The 25,808-nt window shown below is 41.8% G+C and overlaps 1 protein-coding gene across 3 annotated transcripts in view; it reads right to left on the bottom strand.

Annotated features, from left to right (window-relative positions):
* Positions 1-251: 251 nt before the first annotated feature.
* The window catches only part of tsc22d3 (TSC22 domain family, member 3), a 31,713-nt gene continuing 6,156 nt past the window's right edge, over positions 252-25,808 (bottom strand). For 2 of the 3 annotated variants that reach the window (XM_086221704.1, XM_086221703.1), the window contains 2 exons: positions 2,332-2,383; positions 252-1,913 (listed from right to left, as the gene is read on the bottom strand). In XM_086221704.1, the coding sequence (XP_086077830.1) occupies positions 1,644-1,913; positions 2,332-2,383 (322 nt within the window). In that variant the 3' untranslated portion in view covers positions 252-1,643. Of the gene's footprint in view, positions 1,914-2,331; positions 2,384-2,801; positions 3,106-25,808 lie in introns of those variants that run through there. The other variant, XM_086221705.1, reaches the window with a different exon arrangement.

A 25,808-nucleotide genomic window follows, 5' to 3' on the forward strand; every position in this document is an offset into this window, starting at 1 on the left:
GAGATGCACGAGTCTGGAACCAGTGAATAGTTGGTGATTCATTTTCTTATGATTGACTAATTGATTGTTTGCAGCTAAAGTCGTAATATTGTAACATTAAACACTTAATAAGAGTCAACAGGTGTACATTTACTTCTTGTACTTGAACTTCAAAGTATTTGGCATCGTCTCATGTTTTGTGTCTCTGCGTCGTGCAGTACTGACTACGACCACGTGGGTTGCGGTAAAAAGAACAACAGCGTGTCGGCAGGTTGCATTATGTAAACATAAGGTTTATTGCAAATGTGCAGTTGTATCCAAATACTATAACAAACAAATATTTCATGGATACTTTTTTTACAGCAACAATACCGTTATCTTTACAAAACACATAGAAACTTGAGCTAAAAACAACAACTTCTCCCTGTGAAGTTTTTACACATGGTCCTGGTTTTTTTGCTCGTCTTCTGCCGTTGTGAGCACGAAAAACAAAAACAAAAACAAGTCTTTGGTAGCTTGAAACCAGCAAGAAGAGCTCAGTATGGAAATGTATTCCTCTCTTTACTACCGACAGGCACTGTTGTCATGCCATCGTTTGTTTTTTTTTGGGGGGGGGGTTCTTCTTCTTTTTTCGAAGTTGGCATCCGAAACAAGTCCAGTCGGGAATCTGGAGTGCACGTGCGGCGAGGAATGATGGCTCGCCATCTCCACTGTTGTATTTACGTCAGGACATTCTCACGTGAGGAGCTCTTCCTCACCTCCTCCTCCCACACACCAAAATAATAATAATAATCTTTTAAGACCAATGGACAAAGCTCTTAATTTACAAGGTTTTTGTTTAGAATCACAAACAGAAATATGGCAGGATTCATTAACCCCCCCCCAACACACACACACACTCCCCCCCTCATAAGCAGCAAGCCCCAGATGGTTAAATGTGCTGAATCATGAGTGCCGCAGTCCAGCCTGGTCCTGCCCATTATTCTGGTTACATGTACATGAACAAACACACTCACTCATACAAACACACACACACACACACACACAGGTGATGCTGCTGCAGGTACAGGAGACAGAGTTAGGGGTCCTGGGTAGAAATGTGAAGCTGGGACTCTTTCGATACTGAGCAAAATCCACGTCGGTGGTGTTGAGGACCGCCTCAGGTGGGTCACCTCTTGGTGAGCAGGAAGCGACCTCACCTGCACCCCCCCACACACACACACACTCACTCACACACCCCTGCAGGACCAGCCCGATCACCACCTCCTGTCCTCACCCTCCTCTCTGGAGTAAAGGGCGTTTTAGTCAGAGGGGGGGTTTTTTTGGCTCGGAAGGGAAGGTTCCCCTCAGCCCTGAAAGCAAGCGCTCATCGGTGTCTAGTCAGCCCTCGCTCTAGTCTTGGCGCTTTTGTCAACAAGAAGAGACTACGACAAAGAGTTGGACGGTATCAGAGGACGGGCTGCACCGCTCAAGAGCCTCTGAAGTTCTGGTTTTGTGCTAGAGTCAACTGTTCTTTTGAGTCCCATCGGTCTTTTACAACCCCGATGCCATTCCTTCATAGTCTTGAAGGGTTTCTTGCCAGTAGCGATTTTTGTCACGCTAAAAAAATGGAGGTCCATTACTGTAAAGAGACAGTGGCTCTGCCCGCCCCAAGGCAGAGCCACTTATACAGCAGAGCCAGTGCTGTGGTTGCAGGTCTGCTGCTGCTGCTGCTGCTGCTGCTGGTCTGGGGTCACCTGGTTGCTCTGATTGTCCAGAACATCAGTTGGTATGCGGGACTGGAACTTCTCCAGCTGTTCTGGACTCGCCAGGTTCTTCAGCAGGTAGTTTTCTCTCTCCAGCTGGTTGTTTTTCTCCGCCAGCTCTTTGATTTGCTCTTTGAGGATTTCCACCTCCTCACGAACGGCGTACATCAGGTGGTTCTTGACCAGATCCTGACATGACAAGAGGGGGAGAGACGGATCAGTCAAAAAAACAACAAAAAACAACATTCAGCTGAGATAGAAGGTGTTGTTAATGTTTACTGACTCCTGAGAGAGTGAGATGTCCTCACTAACTCTGCACCACAAAAAAAATGTTCATGTTTATTCAATTTTGGGATTTCCTGCTGATACTAGTTTGTCACATGAGTAACCACATGCACGCTCGCTGTCACATCCCAAACAGAGCTGCTGTGTGTGGAATGGAAAGCAGTGTGGTGAAAACCACTCTGGCCATTAGAAATCTGCGCTTCTGATCAGAGCATCAAATCGCTGATAAAATACTCCTATGTGCCAAGGAACATTTTGTCCTGGATTGTGAGGATGCGCATACGCCGCCGCCTCCACATGTGTAGTGTGAGAGCTCGCTTACCATGGCCTGCTCTATCTTGTTGTCGATGGCCACCACGCTAGCACCAGAGGCGCTGCAGAAGAAGAGGAAGAAGAAGAGGAGGAAGATGTTAATTAACTCCTCAAAACAAAAAAATTATAACTTCACTTCAGATTAATACAACATGACAGCATCAGTGTCCACATCAGGGCAGGGCTTCCTGAATAGTCAGGCAGCAAAGTTTTGCAAACAAACCGCAAAATTGTTTTTGATTTGTTATAATTATTATTGTTGTTACTATGATCATTATGAACTTGTCTAGTGAGAGTTTTCTGTCCCATGAATAACCGCAGGCTGCACCCTGTGTGAGACTTTAGCTTGTCTGTCCAAAGTTCAACAAAACAGCAGCAGCAAATATGAAACAGTAGGGGAGGCTTTTGGAAATAATCACGATCATTTCTAACAAGTTCTCCTAAAATGAAATGTTGCGTCCACGGGCGCTTCGTATTTACCTGTTGTCAAGTTTGACGGACACAACATCCCCGCCGAGGAACGAGGAGAAGAACGATATTGAGAAGTTATGCAACTGGTAGACGGCCACCTCCATTGGGGTTTTAGCGAACATGTCCGTGCTCATGTTCAGAACCAGACTCGTTTGGATAATACTTCTCGCCACGTTTGCGACTGGTCGGTCACCTACAAGTGTAAATCCGGGTTGTTTTCGTCTTAAATCGCGATGCACTAACTGGCAGCTCCGGCAGTGCAGTGTCGGTGAAGCTTCGCTGGTTAACAAGCGACTGTCTGATGCTATTTCTGCCTCCGGCTGCTATATGAATGACTGCCCACGTGACGTCATCTGACGCGTGCATATTTTAGGCAAATTGTAACGGCGGTCAGATTTTACGGTGCCTTTAAGTGCAATAGGAAAACTTGGACCGTTAGTACCGGGGTGCAGACTTGGTGATAAATACTAGCAGCTGTCTTTTACATAAGCAGAGAGGAAGTGGAGCATTTACAAACACAAGAATCTGGTTCTAATTTACAATTTTGTGGATTATAGACGCTTATTTTCAGACTATTTTCATACGCTTTAGCCTCTTTTATGTAATGTTTATTTTGAAAGAGAACACATAAAAAACAGAAATCTTAGGTCAGCTGTGGTTGTTTTAAGTATGCGTGATATACAATGTGATTTGATGTGGTAGGATGTGATTTGATGCCCAACAGCATCATGAAATATGATGCAACAGAGCATAACTACAAAATACCCATCACATCATTACTCCCGCTGGAGTTGTGTTGTCTTTTTTAATAACATTGTGATCACTCGTTAAGGATTTCAGTTTGTGTCATTGAGACTTCACATGAAAATAAAATGTAGTTTTAAAAGTGCCACGATACTCAGAAATGAAAACAAAAATACTTCATGATACCCTTAAAACTTTGCATTACACATAATAAAATAAGATAGAGATTGAACATCAATACCATGTTAGGATAAATTATGTTACAATAACTTTTTACACCCACCAGACTAATTTTGGTAATTTCATACTTTTGTATAATTTTAGCTTCTGTTGCGGCTTTTCATTCATAAACAAGTCTTATAAAAAAAAACAAGCCTTCAAAAAGCATTTGAATGCAGCACGCAACACGTCTGTCCCGCCACTGAACTGCCTAACATCTGTCTTCTACACAAAACTTCCACGCAACTCTGATGATTCTAAGTGTTTCTCGCCCGTTTTAATAAGACTCAGTGTTTCTAATTATTACTGTTGGTGCAAGAACCTCGATTGTCTCGAGAGTCACTGAACACTGCAACTTGGCTTTTGTATAAATATACTTTTTTTTTAAATTGTTAAAAAAAAACATAAATAATTGATTAAGTAAGTCTTTACAATGGTATGCATGTTGTTTACCTGTTCTGAAGGCCAAAAACAAAACTTGTACATGGCACAGAACAATAACGGAATGTACTGTAACATATATGCCACATATGCATATTGTGTACTTTTCCAGCCTCCCTCCCTCCCCTGGTAAATTTCCCATCTCTCTAGATCTGAACTCTATTGGTCTCTAGTGGTTGAAATGTATAATACACCCGCTCTCAAGGCTATAACATAACATGCTTGTTGTTCCAGATAGTATCTTGCAATGGATTTTTCCACACCTTTCCCTACTCTATAAATTAGTATTTCCGGATCTTTATCCTGCTTGGAAAACAGATGGAAAATTCTCAAAGGACAATATTGATTTATTTACGGACATGACACGCTTTACTGCAGCGATGTCTCCTGGACATACAGAAATCTACCTGGCAATTAAAAAAAAAAAAAAAAAACGGTTGTGTGACCTTTTGCACCACAGGTTCACATGTTGTGTTCTGGTGTGCGATGCAACTGTACTTGAGTGCTCTTGAAAAGTGTGATAAACCATTTGTGGAAGAAGTCAACCACAGAAAACACAGAGAAACAAAAACATACCTGCAGCTCTATGGCTGTTATTGAGCAACAGACTGTTTTCACTGGGGTGTACCAACATGTGTTAATGGCTTAAATATAACTGCTCAGCGGCTGTCACATTATGTTCCTTCTTTTATTGTATTGTAATTATCTGATTTGATACTGATAAGGGAATTTCAAGGACTCGTGCATTTAAAAAAAAAAAAACAACAACAACACACACCTGTAAAATTCCAGGTAGTTAATTTATGTTCTACGGACTCTCTGCCAGCACTTTTTTGTCTATGCAGATCATTTCTTATCTTATAAAAAAATAGCATAGTTTAATATTCTGACAGTCCAGCCCACATAATTTTAAAAAGGGGAAAAAAAAAAAAAAGGAGAACTTCTGAGAACTTCCAGAACTAATCAGAGAATGAACTGGGATGTTTTTATCCTCCCGGCTTTGTCTCGTTTATTTAATCACTGCGTTGCGAGTCACAGAGACATTTTAAAAAAAAAAAAGTATTTTTTTTCCAAAAATTCTGAAATTGACCTATCCGGGTTTTTTTTTTTTAGATTCCCTCATATTTTTGTGTATTGCATGACCAAGTTTGGCATTCGCAAGTGGTTCCAAAGCTGGGCGATGGGCCGCGTTTTCCATCAGATGTCCCCTGATCAAGAGCCAACCGCATTATATAAGAGTGTGATTCATCTTCACCAATGGCTGAAGAAGAATCAGGCCGAGCCATGACGCCACCCTACCAGTTGTTGTTGTTGTGATGAGGAGCATTTTTGACTGGCCGAATTCAAGATGCAACTCGAAATGAAGCACCGAAATCTTATCTGTCCGAAATCATTTATCTATCAAGAGGACTTTCAATCTGTTCCTGTTTATGTTCCATCAGCACGATTCCAATTTAGACAGCGTTAGAGTTTAGAGGGCCTGCAGGCTCGCCACAGGCTGACTTAAATGAAGCTGTCAGCGTGGGCTTGATGATTGCTTACAACCAGTGAATACTGAAAATTACATAGACTTGGACAGCCAGAGGAAGTTCTTATTATCAAACCACCTCAGTCTTATAAACCCTGAATAGCAGCGAGGCACATGGCCTTGGTATGGCTGTCAATGTGTTTCGATGAGCTCACCACTCACTTTAATTTCTATTCTTGGATTGCATTATATATGTGTATATGTATATATATATGCAGTATATATGTATATATATATATGTACATAGATATTATGTGATTGGTTGTATTACGTGTGCAGCACATGCTGAAGATGATGACAGGCTTGAAATAATCATCCAAAGGCTGGCAGAGATGTCAGACGCTCTTATTTCCGTGCAGCAAGCACAACAACTAGCACAACAGCTAGCACAACAGCTAGCACAACAATCTCTGTTTGAAGTCAAACTAGCATTTTTAAAACAGTTAAATGCAAAATACATCACTGTTCTCTTACACCATGCATACATATCTATTTAAATCTGCTTTCAAGGGATTTTTGCTCTCTTAATTTTGACACGTTTCATTTGATTCCAGTCGTATTCCAGGCCCGCACACAACAAACTCTTCCCCCACAACTCTGCATATTCCACATACTGACACTCTATTATCCCCTCCTGAACTGCTTTTGACATTCTCATTAGTCACTGACATTTGCCAATCTATTACATCCTCTCACGCAATCTATCCTCTGCGACCACCACCACCCGTCCTACCCACCCCACTTACCGCCGATCTGGCCTCTTGAACAGGCTGGGTGAGTAAGGGGGCGAGATGCTCAGAGGTCTCTCATGATAGTTGAAGTGCTGGTAATGACAGCAATATCTCTGAGGTGGTTCAGATAGACGGAGGGCACACACCGACCTGGGGGAGTGTGGCCGGGCGTGGGTGAACTCACAGGAACGGGTGTGAGACTGTCCCATCTTTGCCTCCAAATGACGGGAGCGTTTGGAGGGTCAGGAGCCCTTTGACCGTTTAGTCACTGTTCTGCTGTTTGTTCCAGACAACTGTGTTCTCAAAGCACAAAGAGGCAATTGAGAACAGATGATTCCTCTGGATATGCAGCCATAACTGAGTGCCATGCTCAGACTGGTACTTGTATGATGTCTTTCCAATGCAGTGAAACACAATGGCCTTAGATTCATGGTGACGACAGTTTCCTGGAACGCCGCCACTTGTTTCATCTTTTATGTTTTATTTTACTTTTTTTTTTTTTTTTTTTTGCATCAGGCAGACAAAGAAAAAATCATCTCTGGGACAACTGGTCGTGGAGGGAGAAATCACTCATCATCCCGATCTTTGCTCGACCTCATTTCAACCCTGCTAAGAAGTCGTTGTTCCGTTATGTGAAACAACCTTTTCTTCAAATCACGGTTGTATTCACTCTAAAATTCAGCCAAAACAGGAGCAAACATCTGTTTATGTGGTCATTTATATGGAACTGCTGTTGTTACACAACAGTTTATAATTTGTGTGAGGAGTCAAGATGAAGCAAATGGATGAACCTCATGTGGGAAAAACAAAAACAAAACAACAGATAACGTGTGTAGTGTTAACGCTTCAAAAAATTCTGGTTACGCGTATTAGTCAGCTTCAGTGAGGCTCTTTCTACATGTGTGGTATAATTAACATATCAATTTTCAGAGCGCTACTGGGGCAAAGGTGTGCGTGCTAAAGTAAGACACTTATGTAACGATTCCTTGCTTGCAGCTTTCTAATCTGACAGCTTCACATCTCCATCAGCGTGTGGAAGGTTTTAATCTGATGATTGTCTGTGAATTTTAATGCGCTGATGAGCTGCGAAAAGAAATCTTAAAGTAGCATGGGTTCCTTTTGAAAGAAGTATATGTGAGTTTAAAACATTCCTTAACACATGAGGATGTTAGATCGTCTATGTGCTAGCAGAAAGCATCGTTTAGCTCAGATTATATACTACAGATGTTAATGTTACGCTTACCTGAGTTTACTAAACTTCATTTCATCTTGTACAAGATGATATACACTTCATTCACTATAGCCCATACTGGAACTAATAGCAGTTTACAACAGAACAAGTGGTGCTGGAGTAAATGGAGCTTTACACATTATATTGCTGTTAACAAGCTTAGGGACTTGGTAGCATCTGGCACCAGGTTGGCATTCAGCAGACAAGACTGTCATGTAAAGATTTACCTTGTGCGCTATCAGAGAGAATGTCCCCACCTCATTCACTGGGAATGAGAGAAAACACACACACACACACACACAAAAAGGAGACGGATGTTCTAGTGCAAACATGTACACATACCACACGCACATACATACATCCGCCACCTCTAACAGGGATTAGATAGAATTTGATGCACATAAGCATTTTACTAATGGGTCTTGTGGGGCCTCTTCAAAAGGTCAGAGGGCGTAGACTCAATTGGCCATGCAATGTTACATAGCAGTGAATTTGTATTAGCCACATTAAAGCATTAAAGCCCTCTGACACGCTACGGGTCGCCTGGTTTACCATTTAGAGAGCCAAAGGCCCGCTTGTTATTTTTTTCTCCTCTGGTATGCACACGCATGCCTGAAACTAAAAATCTTGCATATCTACATAAGCAGCATTGCCATTAAGGATTCTGCTGTTGTTTAGTGGACACATTCCATTTTTCTTGGCGCAATCAAGGAATAGTGATACAAGAGTCTGTCTAAAACCCACTTTTCACTGAACCTGTGATTAACACACGACTTCCTGGATCATGGCCTAGAACAAAATGTCACAGAGTTCAGGGCCACCTGTCTATATTCATCTGCCTATGTTACTGTGGTGTACAGTGGACCTCAGCTGTCTTTGGTTGTGTGTATAAGTGTCAGTGGTGCCTTCAGCTGACATCAGCCTGGGTACATACTGTACTACAGTCGACCAATGAAGAAGTGATGTAATACTAGTAATACTTATCATAATAATGGTAAATGTTTCAGATGCAAACCAAGGAGTTACTCAATGTGATTTTCTCTCAGTCTGCAGGTTTCATTTTTACTTTTTTGATGCCATCTGTTTTCAGTTTTACTTTTACCTATTATATATATATATATATATATATATATATATATATATATATATATATATATATATATATATGAAAAACGGTTTTGACAAGATGTCGTAAAGATACCATGAGTAAGCACCAGCTCTCTGTCCAGCTCATACTTGAAATCAAATAAGAAGCATTGTTTACCTCCCCCCCAAAAATTGCATGGGAGTCTGCTTCAGTCATAGGAAACAAATAAATTCAAAATAAGCAAACACATTTCAAGGATGCTTAATTTATACACCACGCCTACAAACTGCCACAATGTCAAGAATCCTTCAAAGTTGAATTAATGCTTCATGTTCCAACCCTCCTGTGGTTGTGAGCTTTAGGTTCAGAGTTCACTGATACAAGCAGATGAAATAATATTCCTCCACAGGGCAGAAACAGGTTTAATCTAAGAGATAAAGTAGAGCGCTCACAGTTGCTGGCGCTACAGAGTCACTCACCTCTAGAGGTGCAAAGAGGCATTACAAGACGGATCGCAGCATCACCGCCATCACTGTTTCTGCAACACGACTGACATGTCTTTGACATGACTTCAAGTATCAGTCACATATTTCTGATTCTGATTCAGACTCATAATCTGAATGTAATGAATTCAAATATCAAAAATTGCAAACATTAGAATTTATTTCACCAATGTTTTTCTTCCTGACTGGCCAAATGTGAAATCGGTTATTTTTGGTTTCAAGTTTCACGTAACTTTTGCTTTCCTCCTCCTGTCCCTCCAGCCACATCTAATCCGGGTTTCTGTTTAATTCTTCCTCTCCATAAAACCCTTGTTCTGATATTTCTTCTTCTAGAGTTTGTCTCTGTCAGATTCTCAGTGCGTCTCTCCATTCCCCCTACCGTCCTCATCTTTTTCCGAACACGTCCTTGGCTGAGAGCACAGCTGTGTGACCCTCAAGTCACTAACAACTGGGACGACACTGGGGGGAGCTGGGCCCTCAATGAGCCATCTCCCGGTGTGTGTTTATGTGCTTGCTAGTGTTTTTATTTGCTCGTGTGTATGCTAGCGCGTGCGGTGGGCCACACGTTTGCATACGTGCACTCTCATGCGCGTCTGGCTTTGTCAGCACGATCTGGATTTAACTGGATGATAGGCACCCTGCTAAACTCCCGCTGTCAGTGTCATCCAAACACAGAGTCGTTCCCACAGACTCCAGCGGACTCCTCCGCTGAGCATTAAAGCTAATCCTGTGTCACCTGCGAGGTAATGATGGAGCAATGACTAAGTTCCCATGGATAATTTAAGACAAGTCACCGGCGGTCATCGCTGTCGGAAAATGCATTAACAGCTTAAATATCTACATGAGTTTAATAAAACTGCCTTAGTCTGCACTATCTGATCGGAAAATACACAAGTAAAAAGTTGTCGTCTATAAAATGGAATGTATTACAAGAAGTTTTGACGGATCCGATCATAGGAGTCCTTGAAACGGCTCTGATTCACAACTAGGCAGCGACTCCATGAATTTGTGTTTCTACGTCTAAGTTTGCCTGAGGAAGTTTCATTCGCCTGCCTTCCGCTGATCCATAAACAAATGCTATTGTTCTCTTTTAACAAGACCACAAGAGTGATTCAGATCGTAATTCAATACATAAACTTCAATGAGCAGATGCTGATAGATGGAAGAAAACTACTCCGACAGTCCAGAAAAATGCAAGAACTTTGAAAACATGCTTGGCATATGCATACTCCATATGTGTGACAAAACGTTTCCCCCAAAATCAGGATTCAGGATCTGCGTGAACAAATGCAAAATCTGAAATTTACAGATAATCTAAGGGTTCATCAAGCAGCAGAGTTATCATACTGTACGTGTATATGACAATGTTATTTTTTTAGACCGTAATTTTAAATCAACAGCAACAAACAAGACTGCAAAGTTAAATTGTTTCCTTTAACAAAGCAATTTCTGCATCAGGTTCCTTGGGTACAGGAAACCAAACCTCTGGTTGAGGGAACTATTCTGCTCTCCATCAAGTTTTTTTAAAATCTTTTTTTATTGAAGTTCTCCATTGAAAGCTTCGGCATCTGCAGTCAGACATCAGGCAATGCTGTGTTCATATGTAAATATGAAGTGGAACCAAGCTGGACCGTTGTATTAAAACCATTCACTGAGTAAAGTTACTTTTACTTCTCTCAAGGGGGAACCTGACATAACTGGAGGCGCAGCTGTGAATCTGTACAACTCAGATCTCATGCATATTCAGCATTTCGTTTCACCCTCCAACCCAAATAGTTTCTCAGATTAAAAGCATTCATCTTTTGAAAATCTACAGGGGCAATAGGTCTGCACAGTCCCACAAGGGTACTGTGTCGATCACATGCAAAGAGGAAGGCGAACTGAGAGAACATGGTGTACAATGTTTCCTCAGCCTGTCTCCGTGGTGAGTATCCCCTACCGTTAGAGGACAGGCCAAGACGGACAAGGACAAGGCCAGATGTGCATGCCAAAGAGTGAAACAAATGAGTTCATGAACATGACCAACTTAGGGAAAGTAAATGAGGACTTATCACAGTGTGCTCTTACAAGAACACGGCAGCCTTGGCCTTTTCTACGAGAGCAGCATCTCCAGCCCAGGTCCAGAACCTTCCTCAAAGGCAGTCCTGAGTTGTCCATGCTCATTTGAGGTGAGAGCAACCTTGACATCTAACCTCCAAGGTCTTTTTAGATCTGTCAAGTTTTCAATTGACCTCCAGTGGACCTTTGAGACAAATCTGGAGAAATTTCCTCGTGTCTTTGCAGAGATTCTCCAAACATGGCTCGTATGTACATAGGTATACGGGTAACCCGAACACATGATTCTGAAGGACATAAAAGATTAAAATAATATCAGTAATCGAAGCCCTGACGGTGATTTATCTGTTTTTTAAACAGATATAAAAAGATATAAAATCCTGATGTCTCGAGATACCTGGGTAGTTATCAGTGGTTAATATTTAATGAAGTTTTACACTTCATGGAAGTACATATCTCAGATTGGGAATTTTACAGCATTTTATGATTTATCTCCACTTCTTCTTTTTATCTGTGTACTCTTTGCATGCCCCAAAATGCCCTTCATAATCAATGCCAAAGAGTTATAAAATAAATGGTATGGCTGTAAATGATTGATATGCTGCAGGTATACCTGCAGCTGGCACTTTTAGTCTGATTTAACCGAGAAAATGCCTACATGGCTTTTAAATAACCAAATAACATCCCTTTTGCTTCCTCTTTTCAAGCTTTTCCATGCCAAAGTTACTGTCTTTTGAAATTTACAAACAGTTTCATGACCCTCTCTAGTTGGGGAGCTGATGGCTGCTCTTTCCTCCAGCCTCCCTATTGCTGTCCTCCATCTTGTGCCAGAGCCAACAGTTCGCTCTTTCTACTGTTGACCCAAAACTTCAGGCAGCTCTTTTCCTCTCCCAGGGACTCTCTCCTAATTTGTCAGCAGAGTGCTTACAGATTAGTCCGATAATCTACAGCATCCCACCTCTCCTGTCAACAGCTATGATGTCCACCCTTTTTCCCTTGTAACTGTGCACACACTGTTGGTTCTTGGTCTCCTTCTTTGAGTGGAAATTTCTACCCAAATCAGTCTTTATTGCTCACTATTGGCTGCTCACTTAGGGATGTTGATCACTGCTGAAAATTTGATGTTCTGAAGCTTTATCTTCCAGTTGTTTCAAATAATAGCTCTGGTCTTTGAAGAGCACATTTGCCAATTTCATCTTTTCGTGCTGGTCCATTTTTCAAGGCATTTGATTGGATTTCCTTGTTTTGTCCTTTTGGATGGCCTAGCTTGGCTTTCATCTACGCCGACTCGACCATTCGCTTGAGTTCTGCGGGAACGTCACTGGTCATCCGTGAATACTCTGACTTTCCTTTCTTTCCACAGCTAATGGAATCAGGTTATGGGGAATGGACTCAAGTGTGCAGCCTAATGCCTCATTTCCATTAACAGACATCTGGAATTGAAAAAAGTAGTTTAAATGTTCCATGGACAGTGTGTGGGCCAAAACAAGCTAATGGGCTACCAACAAGCTAAATAACAGCCATTTGCTATCGCTGTGGCTAACCCTGAGGTTTTCCACGAGTATTCCATGTCTAGCGGTGAAAACAAAAGACAAAACAAGCTGCTCGTTCCTTGCTTATCAGAGGGCCTTTTTATTGCCTTGCAGTGGACACATTTTTGTAATTTATGAAATGCCGGACAAACATCTGTGTGTGGAAATGAGGTGCAAGTGCGGCATTCGAGCCAGAAAATGGCAAGGTTGCCTTTTCTCTCTTCATCCTCCTGGATGAGTTGGCTGAGAATTCCTGTTCTCCAGGCACTCACTGAAGATGCAGCTGAGAGATCGCACGGATTTTTGTGTGCATAAATCAGTCATTGCTCACACTTGGATCTGCTCTAGTGTATCTTGAACCCTCCTGCAGTCTCTCCACAATGGAATTTTATTTTCTGTTTGTTTTAGCTTACTCTGTGTCTTATTTCTTATTCCAGTCATGACTATTGACTCCTCCTCTGTGTCTCTCTCTATCTTTCTGGAGATTGTGGTGGTTTTATTCATTTGTAGTTTGGGTAGCTTGCTTTTATGCACTCTTATGAGTGCTGTACAGGGATTTGCTGATCTCTGTTGCCTATGCCCACCTTTCCTGGAGGGCAAACATTTGTTCCAGTGTCACCAAAGTCCCTTGGTTGATGCCCAGACTTTTCCTGGAAGTAACTGAATCTCAGGAGAGTTCTATTACATCACAAATGATGCATAACTTTTTAAGGATGTAGCCTTGGCGAGCAGAGGCCACCAAGATGTTGCAGCCAATAAAACAACTGTAAAACAGGATTTATATTCTCCTCAGATTTGAAGAAAATGATGGTTTATTATCTGTACCGCTACTTTAGATCACGCGTTACTGTGGCAAAACAAGGGAGGACTTTTTTCCACAGAGATCTTGCTCATTCGACCTGCAGTTTTGTCATGAAAAAAAATGCATTTTTGGACAAATCATTAAAGAAGAAGCTGCAGTTACTGTAAATCATACAGTATTAGTGATGTCACTACTTTGGAATGGCAAAAAAAAAAAGTTGCAAAACTACTTTTCAGATAGAGAAGAGTTTCATGGGAAAATACAAGCAAATCTGATGGAATGTAGATGAGGATACACTTTAATTCAGCAGGAGTTTCCATTCTCACAAACAAAACATTCACATTTTCATATTTTACAACAGAAAGTTGGCTTGAATCAAAGAGTTAATATTCATGCTCTCTTCCAAGAAACAAACAGGAAATACTTCCATTTGAAGAGACTCTTGAACTTGGAGTTGGTCAGAGTACACAGGACAAACTGTCTTTTTTTGAAATGTCATTTTCTTGGTCTCGAGGCTTCACAGGAGAGGGAGTAAACACAATCTGCCATCCCAGCCATTGTCTAAAGGCTCGGGTAAACAATGTAGGTGAAAATGGCTGGCCTCCAGCGTGTACCCAAGAGGTCCAAAGTTCACTTGTTCACAGCGGAGCGTTCGTATCTCTTTTGCACGCACGCACGCACGCACGCACGCAAAGCACAAGTACACAGTCACACGCACCCACACAAGCAAAAGGTGTGCATTCAAGTGTGGATGCCAACAACGCCGTGCAAGTCATACCTGTGTATGCTTGTAAAAAGAAAACACTTATCAGTTCAGAACAGGCACACATATCACGTAGACACACAGAAACAAGCAGGCATATGCAGACATACTTCTGGTCTGTGACATACACAGAGGAAGTGCTGACAAACAAATCATTACACGCAGGCATGCACTTATGCTACACACCCTATTTTTGGTTTTGTTTCAATGTGGCATCCCCCTTTGGTTTAACTGATCCTTTTTATGGACAAAAAAACTCTTGAGAATTTCGTCAAACAAATTTTCCTATAAGATAAGATCTAGTTTTGTGTGTGTGTGTGTGTGTGTGTGTGTGTGTGTGTGTGTGTGTGTGTGTGTGTGTGTGTGTGTGTGTGTGTGTGTGTGTGTGTTTGGGGGGTGCAAACTTAACTGTGAACATTCTTATTTTCTGGCTTCCGTCAAATTAAAAGCCTTTTTTTTTTAAACGCTTTTGGTACAACAATATGATGAAGAAGACAGTGGATGATTGACTCTGCTAGAGTGAAAGCTGATACAACATCTCTAATCGGATTTGGCTCACGTACAAGAAGAAGTGCGTAAGAGGCCTTTATTTTTTTGAGCACACCCACGTAAGCTGTCAACTTATCTTCATGCCCAAAATATGGTGAGCTGGAGATTGATAGATGAGCCTCCAACTAGCCTGACAAGGGCATAATGTTCAGAGAGAGCAAAACACGTAACTGAGATGTAAAACTGCAGATATTTGCGAGGTGGAGATACTGGCAGAGGTCAAACAGTCAGGCGCGACACCACTCTGTGGTAACACAAAATGCATTAAGTAGGCCTAACTTTCTGTTTGAGAATCACAAACACAAGCAAGTTCTATCCATCGCTCAACTGATCGATCCATCCAAATGTCTGATATAATTTCCCATCCGTCCACGCATCCATCCAGCAGAGCCGCAGCTGCAGACTGAGGAAGGGGTCAGTTGTACCTAATTATTCATCAAGATTATAAACTCCATTTAAATTGCTGATGTAAATCAGTATCAGTAAAGTATCACTTCTTTGTCGCTTCTGCACCTTTAATTCTTTGATAAAATTGACATCTTTTTTTGTTAATAATCTTGAGAAAGTATTCTTGTATTTTTTTTTGTTAGGATTGAAACCATGCCTCAGTGAGTGGGTAACACATGCACACACATGCAAACACACCCTAAGTACATGCATGCAATAATTATCTGTGTTTTCCAACCTTATCCGACTGATTGTGTTTCTCCCACTTGTTTAATGACTGCGGTGTTCTCTTTTTTTTCTTTTGGAGTTGGGGTGGCAACTGTAATTATAGTCCAACCACAAAAAGAACTCGCTCGCTCTGTGTGGTGCCTGCAAGGTGGCTGCCAACCTCAAAAGCATGCCTCAGAGGAATGGTACACTTTTAGAATGATATATGTCAGAGTGATAAATGATTGATTCAGCCCGTCGACTTCTGTGTCTCGTCTGCCACCTTGTGCGCGGTCCGTCATCCTGCTCTTGCTCTCTGTGTCATCTGCCTGCTCTGTTTGTTTCGTCTCTTGCTCCGTACCTCCTCCTCCTCCTCCTCCTCCTCCTTTCCTAACAGCTATTGTTATTACCAAACAGTAATCTGACTTGCATGCTTCAGGTTAACCTTAGACGCTGTCTCCAGGTAATTATCCTGTCTGTGACCTGTCTCGTCATATCCCCAGCGGTTGTCTGGTACATGCTCACCTATTTTTGGCACAGGTGTTGCTATTGCGCCATACATGTTCATGTGACTGGGTGCGAGAGAGTTCAACCCAGCGACGTACTGTATATGCAGCTATGTGCCGCACGTGAACATGAGGTACAAGGAGGTCAGGGTGAAACAACATCAGCCCTGTGAGCGATGAACTTTGCCATGTTTACTTTGCACATGTCTGACTGCAGATGATGGTAAGTATATATAAATAGTGAAGCTGTCTAGTCATTGCCTTTCAACAGGTCATTAAAAACTAACAAGGTGGTGAAAGCCAGAAACAGAGCAGTTACATACTCGCTATACAAAATGGTAGATGGCAACGCACTTGTGCAATATGTGTGTTAAGGAGGGAACATCCCGTATTTGACCCCTTTCAGTCAGATTAAACTCTTTATGACACGCCCATAAAGTCAAGGAAGTGCTGCAAGATATGCATATTTCCTTTTACGTGAAGATACAGCAAACCGCATTTTGATGTAATAGGTCCTCTATTTGCTGAAAGGCTTTACGTTACTACAGAAAATTGCACATAATGCTTCTTGTTTTCATTTCTGCCCGTCTCTCGGCTCCTCTATCAAAACAGGGCCGTGTGCGTGAAAAGAATAATAGAGTCGTTTTGCAGACAGACACGCAAATTACACCATAACAGCAAGAATCCAGGGTGTCGCCTTTCATCAGTTCCCCAGATACTGTTTGTCTGTGTTCTCCAGCCTAAGCAAGCAGAGAGCAAGAGAGAGTCACCAAACAAACCAAAACAGGAAAATACAAAAAAAAAAAATGAGGAAGAGAGAAGAAGAGAAGAAAGAGGTAGGCAGCGAGGAGAGGGCTTTCACAGCTGTTGTTAGGCAGCATTTCCTCTGATTGGAAGCTTTTGGCTGTACTCCCAGTTCTTAAGGTAAAAGATTAAAAAAAAAAAACACAGGAGTAAATTGGAGCTTCTACTAATTTACCACCTTGACCCATTTCTTTGCAGTTGAGAAAAATGATGTCACACGCTACCTTTTGAAATCCAGCAGGAAACGATTTGCCCGTTTTCAAGTTGTTTCTGTTTCAGATCTGATAGCAGCAATAAAGAAAAGTATTCTGACTGTAACATGCACATGACATTTTACTGCATGACCTCAAGCACTGTATTACATATACGCTTGGAATCACCTGACACATCCTAGAGATGTTGTGCGGGAGTTACACTGCAGACATCTGCAAAACGTGTTAGCCTCTTATCAAAGGATCAATGATATAAGCTGGATCTAAGTGTTTAATCTGTCCTGCTGCATGTCTCATTGTGTTTGTGACCGCAGGTGTCACGGACGATTTAATACCGCCACACACTTCTACTATGCAGTCATTCTTCAAGTACTGGAAGTTCAAGACAGCCGCATTACCTTCGGTTGCTATTATCACATCAGACATATTAAAAAAATGACCTGCTCATTTCAAACAGTTTAACTGAGACGCCTCCGAAAAAAACCAGGCATCAAAAAAAGTACAATACCAACATACTGACTTGTTTCATATTAGATATGAAAGAAAAACACTTGCAGGACAAACACCACCTCGTCTGAACCCGATACCTCCTTCCGCAAAGTTTATTGGAATATGAATCAGAGGAAGTATCCAGCTTCTCTTTCATTTTTTTCTACATTATTTCCTTTCGCTGGCTGTCATAGAACAACGCCATGAGAATTCTTTTTATGTTTTGTTTTGTTTTATTTTAATCGGGGTGTTTCACTGAACTTCCCACTGATACGAGCTACAATAGCATCCTTTCCAAAAGGTTAACTAGGAAGTGGTCGTGTATAAAAAGAGCTCTAGAAGCATACGCCCTCACTGGAAAACGACGAAATGGATCCGATAACAATGCATTTAATCAAGCCAGACGGATTTTACAGTCAGAGTCCTGGGAGGTAGAGGTGTGTGTGTGTGTGTGTGTGTGTGTGTGTGTGTGTGTGTGTGTGTGTGTGTGTGTATGTGCACGTGTGTGTGTGTGTGTGTGCGTGCGCGCACGTGTGTGTGTGTTTTGCCAACACTGCCACACTGTTCTGTCTGTGTGTTTTTTCAACTTGGGTGAGAACAGGACACTTTCTTGGAATCAAGAGGAGCAGTCAGCCGGCGAAGGGCTTCGGATTATTAATGGTTGAAATGTCAGAACATTTACCTACAACTCCAAGCCGAGAGAACCCTGTTTACTCCTATTCTAAAAGTCTTTTAAGATATTATCTTTATCAATTTATTTCCAAATATGACTAAGTTCCCATGTGAACCTAATATCTGTAACTTTGAGTTTTTTCTCATCTGAGATTTGTTTGTTTTGCCTTCCCTTTATTACTGATATGAAGCATTTTTTGAAAAGATATATTTTGCAATCATAAACAACAGTTAATTAAAATGTGATAACATTCAGTCATAATAAATCAAACCACACCCATATGATTGTGATTAAGCACGTTCGCTGAGTTCCAGTTCTAAATGTCTGAAGTCTGGTTTTGGATTTGTCTTTGTTCCATGTACACTGAACTTCACAGCCACAATATGCTAATTAGCAGTTGTTTAAACTGGCCCAAGAAGCCAGATAACTCATTAATATTCTGAGAAAGAGAGAGACTGAGAGAGAGAAAAAAAACTTCAAGACTGTATTTTATTTTATTTTTATTTGATTTAACCTTTATTTAACCAGGTAAGAAACCCGTTGAAATCAGGAACTCTTTCACAAGGGTGACGTAGCCAAGAGGTCAGCAGCACGTGTCTCAAGAACTGTTATAAAGAAGTGACAGTATAACTTAGCAACATAGCATTTTTTTTTTTTTTTTTTTTTTTTTTTTTAGTCTGACTTTCCACTGCTTCTCTCCCACATATATCAAGATCTGGCATATATAAGACTAGCCTGCAGCAACGCGCTGCTTAAAGTATGCTAAACAAGTGTGAGGGTTGATGGATCAGTATAAATATTAAGGTCGGGGTGAGCAAGTATGAAGAGCTGGAAGATGATGGAAATGAGAAGAAGGAAACTCATGCAGCACAAAGATAGCTGTGATTTCCCAGGAAAATTCCTTCAGATGTGAGACAAAACTTGGGCTGTTGAGTGCAAAAAAGGGCGAAGATGTGATCGTTAGTTACAAAGCGAATCTAAAAAACACCCGCATATCACCTTTTTTTTTTGTCTGACTGTGAATCTAGCACAACAATGTCTTTTTCCTTTTCTCTTGACTTATTTATGAATTTATAGGTGAAGAAGGGGTGAACTGTCACTCTCCCTTTTCAGTTTTAAGCTCCTCGAAAGAAAAAAAAAAAAAAAGGACACTACTGCTGACGCTAGGAAACCTCCTGACCCCAGCTAACTTCCACGCCATCAGCTCTCAAGTACGGAGAGGTGGTGACCTTGAGTGTTACATAAATTCCCCTCTTCTCTGTGTCTGCCAGAGCGGCTCCCTTCCACCTTGCATTCAGGAGGAAACTAAATGGCTCTTTGTGTGCAGGCCCCTTGACTTATGTCAGAGATGTGGATCGTAGCCTGGGTGGAATCTGTGTATATGCAACAGATTGAGAGATAGGGAGGGACAGTTGAAAGGAAAGACGGGGGAAAGTTCGTCAACATTCCGCCCTTTACTTGGCTCTTCTGCTCTCTAAACCCAGCAGCATCTATTACTTTGCTCCAGGAGCGACGTATTTGTAAACACCGCAGCTTGCAAAAAACATAAAGATGATCTGTGAGTCACCCCCCCCACACACACACACACACACCCCACCCCCATGACACCACCGTGGAAGGAATGTAGAAAGAGGTCATTTAATGTCACTGGTGCTACATGATGGCACAATATAACAGCAGGGGACTGAGGCATAATGCCCCTGTCAGATAGGAGCGGGCAGTGCCATGGCACAGCTGCCTCTTTTAACCGCACGGACATAAAGACAGAAAGCCTGGACAGGATACATCTTGTTATTTTCAGTCTGCTAGTGCCCGCCTCTTGAGTTTTTTTCTCCTTCTCTCTCTCTGTCTGTCTCTCTCTTTCTCTCTCTCTCTCTCTCCTGGGGAGCAGCCAGAAACAATTACAGACTCCTTGAAACTTGGCACATACGTTAATTTCTCCTTTCTCTCGCAGACTCTCCAGAAAGACATCTCGAGAAAGAGAAAATGAACTCAGAGGATCGGGCCCACCTTTTCATTTGGTCCCTGCTGCCTAGCCAGCGAGTTTTAACTGGCCCCCACTTCTGGCAGGCCTCTTCATTCCTCTCCTGAAATTGAAGGGAGAAGAACGTCGCCCAATGCAAGGGCCAGGTTTTTATGCAATAGAGAAAGTATTTTTATAATCTGTGACTCATACCTGTCACATCAAATTTCCCGTGTTTACTTGTTTTCTTTGATTGCTTGTTTTTTTTATTTATTTATTTTACCCCCCCCCCCCCAGCCCTATTTTTTTCCACTTTCTTTCCACTTCCCTTTCCAAAAGCTTGACGCCAATAAGAGTTTGGAAATTTGGAAACACTGGTAAGAAACAGGAAGCATTATTCATCACACTCCAGTCAGAGTTTGATTACGGTTTATGGGGATTTGCCCGCTCGATTTGGCCCTTGTTTGGGGTTGATGTTGTTGTTTTTTTGTTTGTTTTACAGCAAGTATACAGTAAACTGTAATTCAGAGTGGCAATTATATTGCACTCGCATATACTGCCAAGCTATACTTTTCTCTCCACAGTGTTTTCTTGATTTAGCAATTATGTTTATTGCACACATCAATTAATCTAATGGAAAAAAAGCATTGCACCAACACATTAGCAGGTTGGCATGATTTGTTTTCCACACAGTTTCCCAGCTTGTCAGTCTCTCGCTTGCTTTTTTTTTTTTTTTTTTCAATCCTTCACAATGTTGTGTAAAAGCCCAATTTAATGATGCAATCACAGATGGCAGCACAACACAGGAATTCCCAGACGTGAGGTGGGCGTTGATGGAGTGGGGGCATGATGCATCCTTCAAAATAAGGTGAACACTTCACAAAGGTGTCGTCACACGTAACCAGCGGGAAGGTGCTGTAAACTGAACGCAGGACATGAGTGTGGGATTACCTTTAAAAGCCCACATTACACACGTAATTGGATAATTGGTTGAACCGAGTTTACGCATATTTCCTGACCAAAGTAACATTTGTTTACACGTCTTAACAGCAAACATAAAATCACGCAAGTCACCAGCTTACAGGAGGGTCGCGTTGGGGGAATTTAAATCACACATGAACTGCACAAGCTCCGAATTGTTTACCGGTGGACACAGAGGTACAGTCAAAGAAGAAGAAGAAGAAAAAAAACACGGGTGCTGCATTGCCAAATGGCAGATGTGCAGTAATTTATTTATTTTTTTTTGTAAAAATAGAAATGCGATTAGTTCAGGTGCTTCTTGGAAAGTATGACGTCACGACTTGCAAAAGTTTGTAAAAGCCATTGTTTTCCTTCTCAGCAAATCTAGCAGCGATTTTCAGTAATGAGCTGTGGCAACCAGCATGTCGGCTATGAGCTCCAGGCCCTGCAGGAAGACACTGCAAGATAATTTGTGCAAATGTGTTGCACCAGGGATAGTTCCCATGTTCTAGGAGCACAGACTCTTTTTTTTTTCTTTCTTTTTTTCTGGGGTGTAAGAGGCAAATCCTCTTAAATGAAATCAATTTCTTTTAATTGATGCATTCTCGTCTCTTTCACGTGTGTGTGTGTGTGTGTGTGTGTGTGTGTGTGTGTGTGTGTGTGTGTGTTTGTATACTGAAGGTACATCATGTACTCAACCTGTGTGAATAATGCCCAGGGAGAATAAGATAGCCTAATGATAGGTCTGGCTCTGACCCGCTCAACAAAAGCCCCGTAGGGCTGTATTGTGGAACACACTACAGTGGTGAGAGAAAACTGACTCGCTGCAGAATAACTGCTGCTGCACTCATGAACCAGGCATCCAGACTAACAGATGGAATAAGTGACTGCAAATGAATCTGAAATGAAATCCTTGAGTGCCAGTCTGAAAGCTGCTGCCAGGTAAAAAAAAAAAAAAGTGTTACAATATTTTTCATTCGACACACATATAAATAGGCTGTTCTGTTTATTTTGGTTTTTTACATATGCAGAACTGCTGCTTCTTCTTTCCTTTCTGTGAAGCTGGAGAATGATGCTCGTGTTCCTGTAGATCTATTCTTCTACCTTTCAGTTGGCCCCCGAGCAGCAGGGTGGGTAACCACATTCTCACTTCTCCTGCAGAGTTTGAATGAAAGTGTGAATCCCATGTTTGCGAAAATGGAACAGAAAGACCATCGAACTGACCTGCGGCCTGCGTTTTGGACGTGCTCAACGCAAGACTGCTATTCATTTGCTCTCGTGGAGACGATCAAGGTGTTGACTACTGATTAGAGCAGGTCTGAAACCACAGGAATCTCGTTTTTGGTATGATGCAACCCACATTGTTAATGTCTACTGTATATGAAGAGTTAGCCTTGATAACTATTTGTGATACCATTTTTCTGTGAGCTCAAGCCGTTTAAAGGGTGAGTGTTAGTGATTGCGTGTGTTGACAGACTGCGTTATTATCTAAATAGGCGCCATAACCATGGTCCAAACAGATAAGGCTGCAAGTCACTGGTGACACCTAAACACCCCCCCGCCCACACTCACACACACACACACACACTCCCCCTCTATTCCCGCCCTCAGACTTATATAAGACAAACAGTTGCCAACTAGCACAAGTGAAAGAGAGTGAAGCAGAGACAGAGGGAAGACAGTGAAAGTTCCCATTTTTAATGCGTAAATACTTTAAAGAATTCCCACAGTTTCATGTGATTGCCCTAAAATCAACCTTTAAAACCATCTCGCCAGTGTCTGGGCCCGGCTGGGCCCGGCTGTGCCGGCGGGGCGGAGATCCTCGTGTTTGCTTTGACTTTAGTATGATTTTTCATGGACTTGTTTCAAGAATTATACACCATTCTATTGCGTAATGTTTTTCACATGTTAAAACTGAGGCTTTGGTTCAAAGAGTCCTCAGGAAAACCCACAACATATAAATGTTGCTCTGTGACCTCAACACAAACTTGCCAGCGAGCGTACGCTTGGACATGGGATACTGTAGGAAAAAGGGGGAATAAGAAATGAAAAAAGGGCGTGTATTCTTATTTTATTTTCACTTTCTAATTGTCGGCATTTATCATAAGTGGTCCAAATAGCTTAGTGCGCTCATTTGGGGCAGCAGTGGTTACATTTATATAAAACGTGCTGTACCTTGTGCTTTTATTGACTAAATCTCCATCTTAATGTGGTGATGACAAGCAAATTAAGGAAAAGGTTGGGGGGGGGAGGGTCACAACTCTTCTCTTAAGTCTTGGAGAATTTTCTATCCAGACTCTGATCTTGAGGTTTTGACTACTAAAGTACATTTGAGGTGTTATTTAGAGCTGTCTAATCCACCTCCGGTATACGAGTACAGTATCGTTGTTGTCTGTTCCTCGGGACGAAAGAGCTTAGCTGGATCCTCCAGTGGTGATGTGTCAACAACAGCATAATGTTGTGGGTCACCTCTGTGTACTAGTGTTTGTGTTTGTGTGTGTGTGTGTGTGTGTGTGTGTGTGTGGCATCCTGGAGTGTGTTATACATCTTCCAGACAGACAGATTAATTACTCATTCCTGATCCTTGCAGCTGTCATTGGAGAGTACAGGATTGGAAAGATTAAAAGGTTTATATGAAGGTCATCTTGGATTCTTTCCAGCCAATCCTTAAGAGATATATTATCGTTATATTAGATTTTTTTATGGTCAAGAATAACCCTTTTAAGTCCAAAAGTTGTATTCGGCCACTTTGACACCTTTCATCCTTGACTCTGAGTCGGTATCAGCCTCAAGCTACAAAATGAGACGTGAATGTGTAATCTCATTTTTGGGGATTTTTAATTAATTGTGTACCGTCACGGACGGCTCACTATGTAACATGACTTTTTATTTTTTCCTGAGTCAAAAACAACATGGATAAGATTCTTTGCACGGAGAACTAAGAGTGGCAACCCAACGAGTGTGTTAGATGTTATTCATGTTGCCAGGGGCAACAGAGAATGGAGCCACAGTAGTGTCAGTAAAGAAAGGCTAGTACACAGGAGGTTGCATCAGCGTGGGTCTGTAGATTTCTGTCTTGATTTTACATTTATCTCTGTGTGATGCACTCAGGGTATAATTTAGACATCCATTATGTGTGTATTTTAAGCCTGTTGAGGTAGTAAATGTGTAATCTAAGTGGATCTCTGACAAGACTAAACAACAGCTTGCCGTTTTACAGAGAGCATTTGGTCTGGTGTTCTTACACACACATGCATATCCACCAAAACACACTCGGCAGGGGTTGCAGGCATCTTGGGCCTGCTCACACACAAACAACAGCAGAGGTCAGTTAAAATCCATCCCTCCTTAAATAGGCCAGAACCGAACACTGCTAGTTTGTGGTGAAAAAAAAACAACAAATATTCAAGAACGCTTTGGCAAATCCAGTGAGTTCTAATATTGTGAATGAATGGTTGGTTTGTGAAATTTTCAATACGCCGGCAGTTAAAGACTTTGTTATTGAGGAAACTCGTAAAAACAACTGCTTTTCATTGCTTTTGACTCCCTACCAACACTGAAAGAATGACTTGTAAAAACAAAAAAAAAGGTGGTGTGTCTTTGCTGTCTACCTATATCCTCACAACCCCACCATGTGTCAACAACAGTCTATTTTTAGAAGCTTGTGTCTGTGTTTTGTCTTTCGGCTCGTCTCCTGTGTTTGTGTACCTCTTACTCATTCTGTAGCAGTTTCTCCCCGGCCCTCTTTTTTTTCCCGACATTACTCAGACCACGCCCTCGTGGCTTTTGTTGGCTCCTCAGACTTGCGCAGCCACGAATCTACTCCTCCAGCCCCACATCCTTCCCTTGCCCTTTTGCCTCTAATCCTGTTTTTTGTGCGTGTGTGTGCGTGCGTGCGCACAACCGTCTACCATGCCACCTGCAATCTATGAAGTTATGTAACTCTCTACAAGCACATTTAGTTTTTTGTTTTCCTTCCTCATTTATTTACAGCACCACAATGAGATCCACTATAGTTTAATTCTAAATTCTAAAAACAAAGCTTGGATTCAAAAGTAATTGGCTGCAGGATACATTTGACATGTATGAGCCTGTTATGGAGGCAAAACTACAATAAGAAGGAGAAGGATGTAAAATTTAATCTGCTATAAACCTCGGAAGATCATTTGAATGGAAAATCTGTTCTAGCAGAAGGAGAATCTTAGCAGTTCTGCTTTGTACCCTAAGCAGCACCTTCATCCCTCCTCGTCCTCCAATTATTGCTGCTCTCTGTTTTGACCCGCAAACCAGGTTTAAGATTTGGAGCGACTGCAAGCGAAACCACTGTGTGATCTGAGCTTGTCTCTTAACGAACATTTACCGTGTTCCCACCTCGCACGCTGCCTACAGCGGGGAGGCAGAGTGCTAATTTTAGGAGACCTCTCCTCACACAAACACACACACACACACACACACACACACACACACACACACACACACACACAGACAAAACACACACCCATGGAGGGGGAGCAGGACAGTCTAGTTGTCCAAGATTAGGTTTACAGGCACCTGTACCTGCGCACGAGCT

This window comes from Aulostomus chinensis, chromosome 13 (assembly GCF_037954235.1).
Source record: "Aulostomus chinensis isolate RoL2024-O1b breed Wild chromosome 13, RoL_Achi_v1.0, whole genome shotgun sequence".
NCBI classification, from domain to species: domain Eukaryota; kingdom Metazoa; phylum Chordata; class Actinopteri; order Syngnathiformes; family Aulostomidae; genus Aulostomus; species Aulostomus chinensis.